Source organism: Lynx rufus, unplaced genomic scaffold, assembly GCF_022079265.1.
Source record: "Lynx rufus isolate CCGP_SWC_20201006 ecotype Redwood Valley unplaced genomic scaffold, mLynRuf1.p SCAF_18, whole genome shotgun sequence".
Lineage (NCBI taxonomy): Eukaryota > Metazoa > Chordata > Mammalia > Carnivora > Felidae > Lynx > Lynx rufus.
Window position 1 is genome coordinate 5,919,725 of NW_025814832.1, and position 12,024 is coordinate 5,931,748.

Here is a 12,024-nt window from a genome sequence, read left to right on the forward strand (position 1 = left end):
TAATTTAGCCACATGGACATGTCATGTCACGTGGAAATCTTGATCTGCGCATAGAAGTCACCGGTGACTTGTGTCTCTTCCTTGCTAAAGACACGCACGCATGCACACATGCACGGTGGATGGCAGGAGGGAGGGAGGGAGGGAGAAAAAGGAAAGGTGGGAGCGGAGGCGGGAGACAGGGAGCTGCAGGGGGGTCCTAAGAGCAAGCTTTTCAACAAAAACAAGAAAAGAGGAGCTCCTCCCAGCAGCAATCTGGCTTTTATCCAAGCCTGCTAGGTTGCTGAATGAAGCAACTTATCAATAAGCTTTTCTTTCATTTGTGTTTAATTACTCTAAATAAATAAATAAATAAATAAATAAATAAATAAATAAAATTTAAAGCCACCAATAAACAAAAAACTTAATAAACAAAACAAGGGAGGGAGGGAGGGAGGGAAGGAGGAAGAGAGAGAAAGACAGACAGAAAGACAGGCCAAGAGAGAGGGAGGGAGGGAGGGAGGGAAGGAGGAAGAGAGAGAAAGACAGACAGAAAGACAGGCCAAGAGAGAGGGAGGGAGGGAGGGAGGGAAGGAGGAAGAGAGAGAAAGACAGACAGACAGGCCAAGAGAGAGGGAGGGAGGGAGGGAGGGAAGGAGGAAGAGAGAGAAAGACAGACAGAAAGACAGGCCAAGAGAGAGGGAGGGGGGGAGGGAGGGAGAGAAAGACAGACAGAAAGACAGGCCAAGAGAGAGGGAGGGAGGGAGGGAGGGAGGAAGGCAGGAAGACAGGAAGGCAGGCTGCCCGAGGGCCGGTCCTCACGAAACTTGGATTTGGAAACCTGAAGGCAGAAAAGCGTGGGTGCTTTCACACCGCCCTCAATCAGTTCAAAGACGCTCATCAAGCGCCATGCCCTGTGCCCAGTGGGCCCTCAGGGGATTATCCCATTCTGCTCCAGCACTAATCCAACGGGGGAGGCTATATTGGAAGCCCCATCTTACTGGCTTACTGAAGACGAAGTCAAGGCTCAGAGAGGCTCAATGACCCGCCCAAAGTCACACAGCTGGTGCGACCAGGATTCAAACCCTTAAAGCCTGCCGTGCTCCAGTTCATCCGTCATCACAGATTGGGCGTCTAGCTCCTGGCTCTGAGTGGATGAGACACGGACAGAGGGAAGGAGACGGGGGCCCACCCTTGAGGTGCTCCAGCTACAGGAAGAGACGGAGCAGGAGGAAGGCCAGGAACCCCGGGACCAGCCGGCTCATCCTTTACCTTGATGATCTCCTGAGCAATCTGTCTGGTCTTGTTGATGTCCAGAGACGTCTTGGGGTCCCTCACAAATGAGTGCAATGTCCGTCCCTTGCAGAAGCTGTGGAGAGTGGTGGGGTCAGACAGAGGTGTGGGGCCAGCGCAGCTCGACCCCGGCCCTTGCGGCCAGAGTGGTGCCCCCAGCCTCTGGAGGACCCTCTCCATCCCCTGGACTGGTGAGCACCGGAATCCTTGCTCTTACCCAAGCCTGACGCCCATTCCTTCCTGGCCAGGCCTGAGCGTGCAAAATCACACACACATGCACCTTGTTTCCTGAGGCCCAGGGCCTGCCCACCCCAGAACAGGAAACCCAGTGCACCAAGGCTCGTGGCAACCCAGAGAGCAGCCCAGCCTGGGGGGATTCAAGGCGGGAACGTGCCCCCTCAAACTCAAGAAGAATCTGGCCTTTTAGGACTACAACTGGACGACATTTGGGGCTCTCCATGATGATGTGCACGATCTTTTTGCTGTTTTCTGATCACAGACATTTCATTACCATATAGGAGTGTGCAGGAGGAGGGTGGCATCATCAGGGGTGTCAGAGTGATTATTGGAAAATGGGCTCACATTTTCAGGCCTCCTCCTGCATTGACTCCTAAAACCTGGGCTGAGCAAGGACCCGGAGAGAATGTATAGCTCACTCCCCTGTTCCTGGGAAAAGTTCAGTTAAGGCATCTCATGAAGAAGCTAGTTTTAGGAAACTTCTCCAAGGAGATAGGATTCTTAGAGCCTCGGAGACTTGGAGAACCGGCCGAGGGGTCTGGGATAGTGGCTGATGGTTCCTCGTCTGTGTTCTAACGCCCTCAGCATAATCTGGTAATGGATGTTTTGTTATGTGTAGTCCCTTTAAGCAGACTCAGATTCTCATGGCGTGGCAGGGGTGAAGAGAGATGGATGGGGTGAATGGAGGGATGGTGCTGAAGGTTCTTTCAAAGCACCGGGTCTGGCTACAGGGAACATCATCAGAATGTTAATGAGTGGGCTCTTGGTTGATAGGATTAGAGTGATTTCTAGTTTCTTCTTGAAACCTCCACGTATATATTCCAAAATGCCTTCACTAACCTCTCATTACCGTTTCTGGTTTTTTAATCTTTCATTTATTTTTATTATTTTTTAATATTTATACATTTATTTATATATTTATATATATTTATTCATTTATTCATTCATTTATAGGCTTCACACCCAGAGCCCAATGTGGGACCTGAACTCACGACCCTGAGGATCAAGACCTGAGCTGAAATCTCAAGAACTGGGTGCCTAACCACCCAGGTGCCCCTTGCAGTTCCTGATTTTAAAAGTAAATACCCAGGGCGCCTGGGTGGCCCAGTCAGTTAAGCGTCCGACTTTAGCTCAGGTCATGATCCCATGGTTTGTGGGTTCGAGCCCCACGTTGGGCTCTGTGCTGACAGCTCAAAAATGGGAACCTGCTTCGGATTCTATGTCTCCCTCTCTCTCTGCCCCTCCCCAGCCTGTGCTCTTTCAAAAATGAATAAATGTAAAAAAAAAAAAAAAAAAAAAAAAAAAAGGTGAACACCCAACAACAACCGTTTGAATGTCAAAACGTTTCAGCCTCCCACGCTCAGTGCTGGGGGAATGGACAGTCATGCACCGAAGGCTGGGGGGGACGGGTGAGCACTTTCTGGGATGGAAACAGACAATGCCCATCAGACCACCACATTCGTACACTCTCGCCCAGCACAAGTACTCACAGAAGTTCACCAACATACGGAAACAAAGATGTTCATTACAGCAAAGTGCCCAGCAAAAGAGGGCGGGCTGAATATACTGGGGGCAACCAGGGATCCGTCAGAGCCTAGCCTGCTTTCAGTGAAGTCATGGTGGCAGCTTGAAATCAGCTGGGGGGAGAGTATTCGCACCACAGGAATTGACCCATGCACAAACAAGGGCTTCCTTCCCCACCACCCAGGAATCGAAGGTTCAATGTTTACGAGCACACCACTGGGTTCAACTATGTGCCAGGAATGTGGGGTGAGCGTTAAAGATTGCGCTCAAGTGGAGAAAGCAGGTGCGAACTAGTGGGACCTGTTTTTTGTTTTTGTTTTTTAATATTTATTTATTTAGAGAGAGGGCACAGGCGGGAGAGGAGCAGAGAGGGAGACACAGAAACCGAAGCAGGCTCCAGGCTCTGAGCTGTCGGCACAGAGCCCCGACGCGGGGCTCGAACCCACGAACCGTGAGATCATGACCTGAGCCGAAGTCAGAGGATTAACTGACTGAGCCACCCAGGCGCCCCGGACCTGGGCTATCTTTACAAAGGAATGGATACTTGAAAAACCTGAGTGTATACAAATTTCTTTATTTTAACAGAAGGCGTGACAAGCATCTGTTTACACTATATCCACCTTCGGGGAGAAGCACCCAGGCGGGGTGGGAGGAGACTAGCTTTCATCTTGTACCTTTCTGGAACACCTGATATTCTCTGTCCTTAGGCATCGTTTTGTTTCTTTTGTTTTTTAATGTCAATGGGGTTATGTGGTGGGGAAATCAGACCCTGTTTTGGTTTTCCCCGTTGTACCTCTCCACATTAAGACCGCCACACAAATAACAGGGCCCCGGGGCGAGGTTACCTGGTGATGATGGCCAGATGGGGTGGGTTCATGCAGGCCCCCATGAAGAGCACCACGTTCTCATGCCGCGTCTGCCGGTAGTTCATCACCTCTTTCTTGAACAGCTTCAGGTGGTCCTGGTTGTGGCCGTCCATCTCCAGCAGGCGGATGGCCACCTCGCCGTGCCAGCGGCCTCGGTGCACGCGGCCCCAGCGGCCCTGCCCGATGGGCTCACCCAGCTCCACCTGCTCAAAGGGGATGTCCCACTCCTGCAGGTACACGCTAGTCTGGCTGGCCTTGCGAGAGATGGGGCCCCGCCAGGGCCGGCGGGAGCTCGGCAAGTCGTCCACCTCGTCCTCGTCGTCCTCGGCCTCTGACTTGCCGGCCTCTGTCTCCTCGGCCTGGAAGGAGGGGGAAGGGATAGGGAGGGCCAGCAGAGCTGGGCTCAGCCAACTCGCCCTGCCCAGAGCCCCAACCAGGTAAGGGAAGAAAGAGGCAGGGGCTCTAGCCGCAGCTCTGCTCCGGCTTGCTGTGGCCAGGGGGCAGGTCACTTGGCACCATAGGGCCTCAGTGTCCTCATCCACAAACTGTGGCGCCTGGCCCAGGTGGGCCCCGAGGCCCTTCTCGCGAATCTCCAAGATCGACTGATGAATGACATCTAACCGCTAGGAAAGCAAATTAGCGTCCGCTGGCATAGACGAGTCCACCCCCATCTATCCTTTCTGGGCATTTCTTTGTTTAAACAGAGTTTCCGACTGTCCTCCGGGCAGGAGTAAATCGGTCTAAACCCCAGTGCGTTGCTGGGAGCCCGGCTCGGTTGACACTTTGGTTCAAGGATGTAGACGGTGGTTTCTCGGCCCTGGCTCCAATCAGAATCACTTGGGGGGCTTTGACATCGTGGAGATGCCTGGCCCCAAGCCAGACTCACTGAACTAGAGTCTCCCAGGCTGGGCCCCAGGCCTCCGGGCTAGGGGTGGGAATCATGGGGATGAAGGGCTTACTTTAACCTCAAAAACAAAACAAAACAAAACAAAACAAAGAAGGTCTGTGCTCCTCATCACTCTTTTAGGCTGTGCACCTGCTGCAGCGGGCTCCTGACGGGGCCCTTCCCAGGGCCTGGCGCCCACGTGCTCCCCACACCCCTATGTGCGCAGAGACGAGGAGGAGGGGAGAGAGAAGGGACCATCTCCGGGCTGCACGTCACCCGCACTCACCTCCCCTTCACGATCCTCCAACACGTCTGCTTTTGGCTGGTTGTCGAGCCTGAGAGTAAAACACGGTTTGTCAAGGAGACCCTGGCGGCGGGTCACTCTGCTCTCAACTGGGCAGGGCCCCATCGTGAGGTCCGAGGAAGGGCCACCAGGCCTGCATCCTTACTGTGACCCACTTGGCTGTGGGAAAGGCAGCCTGGAGGTCGTGGAAGCAGACTGGAGGCCAAAGACCAAACCCCATCTCCCTTCTTCGGCCTCAGCCTTCTTTAAACTAACCTGAGGGTGGTGGGGGACAAGGGGTGGGCAGGAACCACTGAGACCCTTTCAAACCTGGTGCCCAGTCAGGGGTTCTGAGCACAACGCGGGACTTGAAATCATACTTGAGAACCGGCTCTGTCACCTCCCGTGGGACTTCGTGCAATTTTTTTTTTTTGAAAGATTATTTCTTTTGAGGGTGAGAGAGAGAAAAAACGAGTGGGAGAGGGGCAGAGGGAGAGGGAGAATCCCAAGCAGGACCCTCACTGTCACAGACTGTGAGATCATGACCTGAGCTGAAATCAAGAGTCAGATGCTTAACCGACTGAGCCACTCAGACACCCCTCTTGTTCTTTTTTTTTTTTAATGTTTATTTATTTTGAGAGACAGAACATGCACATGAGTAGGAGAGTAGGAGAGGGGCAGAGAGAAAGGGAGAGAGAGAATCCCAAGCAGGTTCCTCACTGTCAGCGAGGAGCCCAACGGGGGGCTCGATCCCACGAACAGAGAGATCATGGCCTGAACCCAAATCAAGACTCAGATGCTCAATTGCCAGAGCCACCCAGGCACCCCTAATGTCTTAACCCCTCCGTGGGGGCTTTCTCCTCTGTACAAGGATGACAACTACTTTAATACCTGCCTCCACCAGGCTGAGCAGAGGGCTCAGCAGAGCCGGACGTGGAGAAAGGGCTCCATAAACAGGAGCTATTTTTAGTAGGCACCTCTAACTCTGAGTGGCCGCTGCCCACCTGTCTTGGGTCACAAGACTGCTCCAGGTTCACATATGTTCCAATGTTGACTACACCAACAGGAGACAGACAAAACCCTCTGGCCAAGGTCGGTGGTCCGGGGAGTGGGTGAGCCCAAGGAGTGCCCCCCCGCTGGCTGGCCCAGAGCAGGAGCTCAGAGACTTAAAGGTGGAGTGGAAGGTGGTCAGGGATGTGGGTCCCGCTTTAGCAGGTCCCCATGGGAAAGAAAGCGAACGCGGTGGGGGGGATGCCTACCGGGTACTGTCTGCTGCCTCAGGGGACGGGGCCGCCTGCGGAAATGCGGAAATGTCTGCGGGAAACAAAAAGCAAACACAAAGCATGAGACCCCCTCCCCGCTGCCTCACGGACACGGTGCTTATCAAGTGCACGCAGCAGAACTGTGCCTCCCCGAGCAGCCAGCCCCTCCCAGCGCTGCACCTGTGAGCTCCAGGCCACTTCTCCTAAACCGGAACATGGACACAACCTCCACGGCACGTGGTTTTGCTCCCACAGCTCTGTGCAGGTACGCGATTGGGATTCCCCAGTCAACCCCAATTCCTTGTGGCCAAATGACCCCATATAAGCAAGTGGTAAAAGCAAACTGCGTATTATTTACATGGGGGTGAGACTCTCCATCTTGGCTCAAAGGCAGTAGCTGGTGCAACAATCCTCTGAAAGCAGTAAGACTCCTTCAGGGAGGCCAGCGGAGGCCCAGGGCAGGGCTTGCAGATGGCTCATCAGTGACACCTGGTGTCTGGCTCAGCTGCTGGAAATTTCTGGCAGGAGCCAGAGGCCCTGCCCCCCCTTGACTTCCGGGTTTGGGCCGAGGGTGAAGCAGCTCTCAGGGGAGAGGAAGAAACACACAGTCGACACCTCCTGGAACCCAAAGGTTGGGCAGGTGGGGCTGACCCTGAGCCTGCGGCTTTCCCAGTTTTAACACTGAAAGTCCCACATCCGGGGAACACCAGACAGTCACCCCAGTGTGGAACCCCAAAACCGTGGCTACTTCTGTGACCCTTCACTCCCTCCTCTTTTGTCAACAAAAGAAGAAAGACCGTAGGTGGCTGTGGCTGAGCTGTCAGCACCCTCTCCCTGCCTTCCAGGACAAAGAGCCCCCCAACTCAGCCATCAACGCCTCCCCCCACTTCAAGCTTTCTCTAAAGCTTTATCCAAGGCTACCTCTGAGGTCATCTGAATCGCCACATTCTGGGAGCTCACAGACCTGGAGAATCTGATAGAGGCTGTGGGCCTTCCTACCAGGGAAACGCACACATGCACCATTCCTGGGGGATCTGGGTCCTGGAAGCCTCGGCCAAGGCCCCCCCAAGATACCACTACCCTGTGTCCACACACTACCCAGGGCAGCCTGACCTTCCCACCCCTCCAACACAGCTCAAATATTTCCACAGAAGATAATACGTGCATAGGGGATGTCTCCACACCGCACCCCAAGTGGGAGGGAACAGCGTCTCTGAGGCCTCATGCTTTTCCTTAAACATTTAGAGTGTATTTTGCATTCTACTCCACAATGTGTCCATGTTTGTTTTTAACAGGTATATAGTCCCTCTCCTTCCCCAACATATCTTCAAGGCAAGATGGATCCTTCTGGAAAAAGAGCCATGTTTTCCCAATGCTTTTGAGTACTCCCTTGCACACTGGGCCTTGAGCTGGTAACCAGGGAGGCTCTTAGAGGGGAGCCACAACAAAAATGGGGGTGAAACCACAGGGGCAGCTTGGAGAGCCTCCTGGGGCCAGTCCCAGGGCCCTGACCCCTGCCAGCCTGCTCACGCCCAGGCAAAGCCACACTAATAGTTCTGTAAGAACTTCACAAACGCTCCAAATCACTCCCCTAATGGAGCTGGGCTGGCAAACAGAAAAGCCTGGAATAACCAAAAGACCAAGACGCCAAGACAGGCCTGTTTAACCTATGAGAAAAACAACTAGCTACAGTCTTTGTCTAAACACAGAGAGACTTCATATGGCTAAATTAAGAATTAAAGTTGCAGATTACTTATATGAATGCTTGTCACCCTCAACTGGAGAAATAAGTACTAACCACAAAAACTCCTTGGGGGCATGAATATGGCCAAATGCGAAGGTTGGCACATAGTAGGTGTACAAAACAGTTTCTGTTGGAAGGGAATCAATCAGAAGAGATTGAAAGTTGTCGCCTTGAAAATTTCTAAAATAAAGCTGCATTCTACTTGATCGCCAGCAGATGGCGCCACGCAGCAACACTCAGGCAGGTGAAGCCCCAGCAAGTGAAGGCTGCAGACTTTCCCCAAATTGGCTTCCCTTTCTGTAAGTAGTTTCCTCTTCACGGGGTAGGAGAAGATATTGTTAACAGGTGCCCATAAGGCATCAGCAAGAAGGTCTGTCCCTCCCTTCTGCAAACTGGATTTCCGCCACCTGTCAGTTGTGTGACCCTGGATAAGTTGCCTATAGTCTTTGTGCAACAGGCTGGACAGGATGGAGGCCAAGGTCCCTCCGGGCAAGTCACTGCCCCTGTGAAGGGCCCACCTCAAGCCTACCCACCCCGCTCCCTTTTCCCAGCTGTGATACACAGTCAGCTCTCAAAATAGGTGCATGTGAGGCTCAGGCACCATGGAGGTACCCGGGGGAAGGTATGCCCAGGTGGGCTGAACACAGGGGCCACAGCAAGGGCCAGTTAGTGGAACCATGCAAAGGACTCACCTGGAAAGATAAACTGTTGTCTATGATGAATGAAGTAGGCAGCTTTAAACAGAAGAGGAGGTGAGTCACACACACAGAACAGCAAATGCAGCGAAGGAGGAGGGGGGGCCAGGCACGGGCTGCTTACGGGGTGGGGTGGGGCAGAACAGGGTGATCCATGCAGGAAGGAGAAAAAGAACTGGAAGGAAATGGGTGCTGGCAGGAGACCCCAGGAAGGGGCTTTCCCGGGAGGACTGGGGTTGGGAGCTCGTGGCCCCACTGCTGCAGAGACCTGGCTGACGGCATTCACCTCCCAGGCTCACTTCTCTGTGAAACGTGCAGGGGCCCAGAAGGGTGAAATACTGAAAAGGGAATTGTGCCGAGTGCAGAGGAATGGTCTCCACCCCCTTGGCCCCACATTCACCTCCAGAGGTGATGAGGCTTTAGCAAACTTTCTCACCATCCAAAACAGAACAAAAACCCACCTGTCTTCAGGGTCCCCCTGAAGGGGACGCGCTGGGGGGGTCTGGACTCTGACACAGCTGTCGTGTTGTAAAACAGGGGTACCGGGCAGCCTTTCCCCATAAACTGATTCGCTCCCCCACAGTGAAAGCTGAGCGGCTCTGACTGACCTCACAAAACGGGCTTTTTCTGTGGCTATTGTTTTTCAAACAGGCCCTTCCTTTTAGAAAAACCCAAACTAGGCGTTTAGCAAAAGACCCAGTTTCAGAGCATAATGACGGAGCAGAATGGGAGAGGAGGTCATTCCAATGGGCCATCGCTCCACTCCTGGGGAGGGCGGGGTGGAGAGGGGTGTGCGCAGGATGAGGCAGGACAGAGCCAGCCAGCCAGGTGTGTGTTAAGGCGAAGGCACAGGCAAAAGAGAAGATTCTTACAAAATCTCGGTCTCCCAGCACCCCTAGAAGAAACCCCTGGTGAAACGGGCCCAGAGAGGCTGTCCGGCCTCCTGCAGGCTACGTGAGGGTCCCCCGGCACAGGAAAAGCTGTGCTTCTGTCCCCCCGGGCCTGGAGCCCCAAGGGCCAGGCCAGACCTGACCAGGCCCAGAGCAAACTGGAGTGTCCCAGTGGCTGCTCCCTCCTCTGGGCCTCTGCCATCCGAAATACGCGGAGGGCCAAGGCCAACTGCAAGGAGCTGCCAGGGTGGCCGAGGCCTAGGCTCATCCTGAAACAGGCGAGTGGGCCCCACTCTGCTTCTTGGAGATATGGGACACCCCAGGCCTGGCCGAGAGGAGGGAGACCCCGGCCCTACAGAGCCCGGGGCGGTGGTGGAGTCAGAGGTCGGCTCTAGCATGCACCTCCCCTGAGACTCAGTGTCCTCGTCTGCACAGTGGGCATAACCTAACCCCAACTTCACAGGGTCTCTTACTTTATGGAAAAGGGAACAAAAGCTTCCCGTTAAGTAGCTTATTCAGGTCACGGAGCAGGTAAGCAGCAGAGTCTGGGGCCTTCTGGGCCTGCCTCAGCTCCCTGGGCTGCCTGCCATGCTTCCTGGGAGCTCAGCAGCCCTGAGTGAACAGTGCCCACGAGAGGCCAGCCCACACACGGGACAGCAGCGTGGGCTTGTGTCAAGACCCCAGGCCTTGTGCCAGACAGACTTCGCTTTGATCCTGGCTCTCTCTCTCACGTGGGCAAGCCACTTCCTCTGAGCCTCAGTGTCCCCATCTGTAACACGGGTACGAAAGCAGCACGTACATCAGAGCGCTCATCAGGTTTAAATATCGGAACGCACTTGAGATTGGCACAGTGCCTGGCTCCCAGCAAATGCTCTTAGTGGCAGCAGCGTTTGACCTTGAGCCTGCTAGGGCGTGCCGAGAAGGGGTATCCCACCCCATCGTCAACGCACGCAAAGACCTGAGGGTGTGGTACCTGGGAAGTTGAACCTGCTGTCCCGCTGGCCGGGAGATGGGTTGGGGGGCGTCGTGGCACTGGATGGATTGGACGATGTCGGGAAGGGTGCCGGCGAGGAGGGCGTGGAGGACGTGGTGGAGGACGGGTTGCTGCTGGAGTCCAGGTGGTTCATGGCTGGAGGGTGCTCCTGCAGGACCAGAGACGCCAGAAGTGGGCAGGGACTGTCACTGCCCTACCCAGCCTGCTTCCCATCCCCCACGCTGGGGCCTTCCCCTCCCTGCCTAAAAACGAGGAGGTGCGCTAGGGGCATCCTGACGTTTTTACCTAACATTTGAGGAGATGATGGCACAGAGAGTCCCTCACCTCAGTGCCCATCCCCTAGGCGACCCCTGCTCATGCTTCTTCAGCTCAAACATACTTTCCTCCCAGGAGCCTTTCCTGAGCCCAGCGAGGACCACACTCCTCCTCATGCTCCCATAAAAGTTAGCACTTTCCATCAGGGCACTTGAACTACAGTTTGTCAAGGGAAGACATTTTGGATGGTTTTCTGCAGAATGTCCTGTGTGCCCTGTGAAGGCAGGGACCCTATTCATCATACCCCCCAGTGCCTGGCTCTGAGCCAAGCACATAGCAGGGTTTTTAAAATGAATTAAATTCAGCCTCCGATAAGTGTTTATTTAGTGTGTGGTGCACAGTGGTGTCTGATAAATGCTCCCCTCACTCTTCTGCAGACCTACTGGCTAGGACTGCCCAGTGGTTTGGGCCCTAGCAAGGTCAAAGGACCAGCTGAGAGAGGGCTATGGGGGAGTCAGCGTTAGGTGGGACCCTGGCCCCGACCCCTTTCCCAGACCCAAACTCCAATCCCTTGGTGGACAGGGTTGGAATTCCTTGGTCAAAAACATTGGGGCCAGGGTCACCCGGCTGGCTCAGCCAGGAGAACATGTGACTCTTGATCTCAAAGTTCTAAGTTCAAGCCTCATGTTGGAGGTAGAGATTACTTAAAAATAAATCTTAAAAAAAAAAAAAAGGTGGGGCCAAGTTAGGTTAAATGCTCAGTTCATCAGGTTTTTCTTCCACAGGCCCAAGGCGTCTGGGGTGTCCAGAGCACTCCAGAAGCTTCCAAAGCTATGCAGTGGGCCTCACAGTCCAGGGACAGCCTCCACCACTTGGTGCCATACGCGGGATGGGAAGGGAGCTGGGTCCACCGAGGTCCCATCCTATTCCTCAGGGCCAGGCCGGCCAGGGCAGGGGGACGTACTACGAGGCAGACAATCCCAGCTCCCCCACTCAGCACCTGTGTGACTTCGTTCGAATCCCCCCACCTTTCCGAGCCACAGTGGTTCTCCATAAAATGGGGTATCAGCTGCTGCTTCACACGGTTTTTCACGTGTTCAGTGTTTGATATGAAGTTTT

The 12,024-nt window shown here is 54.2% G+C and overlaps 1 protein-coding gene across 5 annotated transcripts in view; it reads right to left on the reverse strand.

The window, feature by feature from the left end:
- KSR1 (kinase suppressor of ras 1) overlaps positions 1 to 12,024 on the reverse strand; it is a 162,906-nt gene that overhangs the window by 18,379 nt on the left and 132,503 nt on the right. For all 5 annotated transcript variants that reach the window (XM_047080754.1, XM_047080750.1, XM_047080752.1 and 2 more), the window contains 5 exons: positions 10,630 to 10,798; positions 6,325 to 6,379; positions 5,069 to 5,117; positions 3,876 to 4,255; positions 1,249 to 1,345 (listed from right to left, as the gene is read on the reverse strand). In XM_047080754.1, coding sequence (XP_046936710.1) covers positions 1,249 to 1,345; positions 3,876 to 4,255; positions 5,069 to 5,117; positions 6,325 to 6,379; positions 10,630 to 10,798 — 750 coding nt within the window. The remainder of the gene's footprint in view (positions 1 to 1,248; positions 1,346 to 3,875; positions 4,256 to 5,068; positions 5,118 to 6,324; positions 6,380 to 10,629; positions 10,799 to 12,024) is intronic.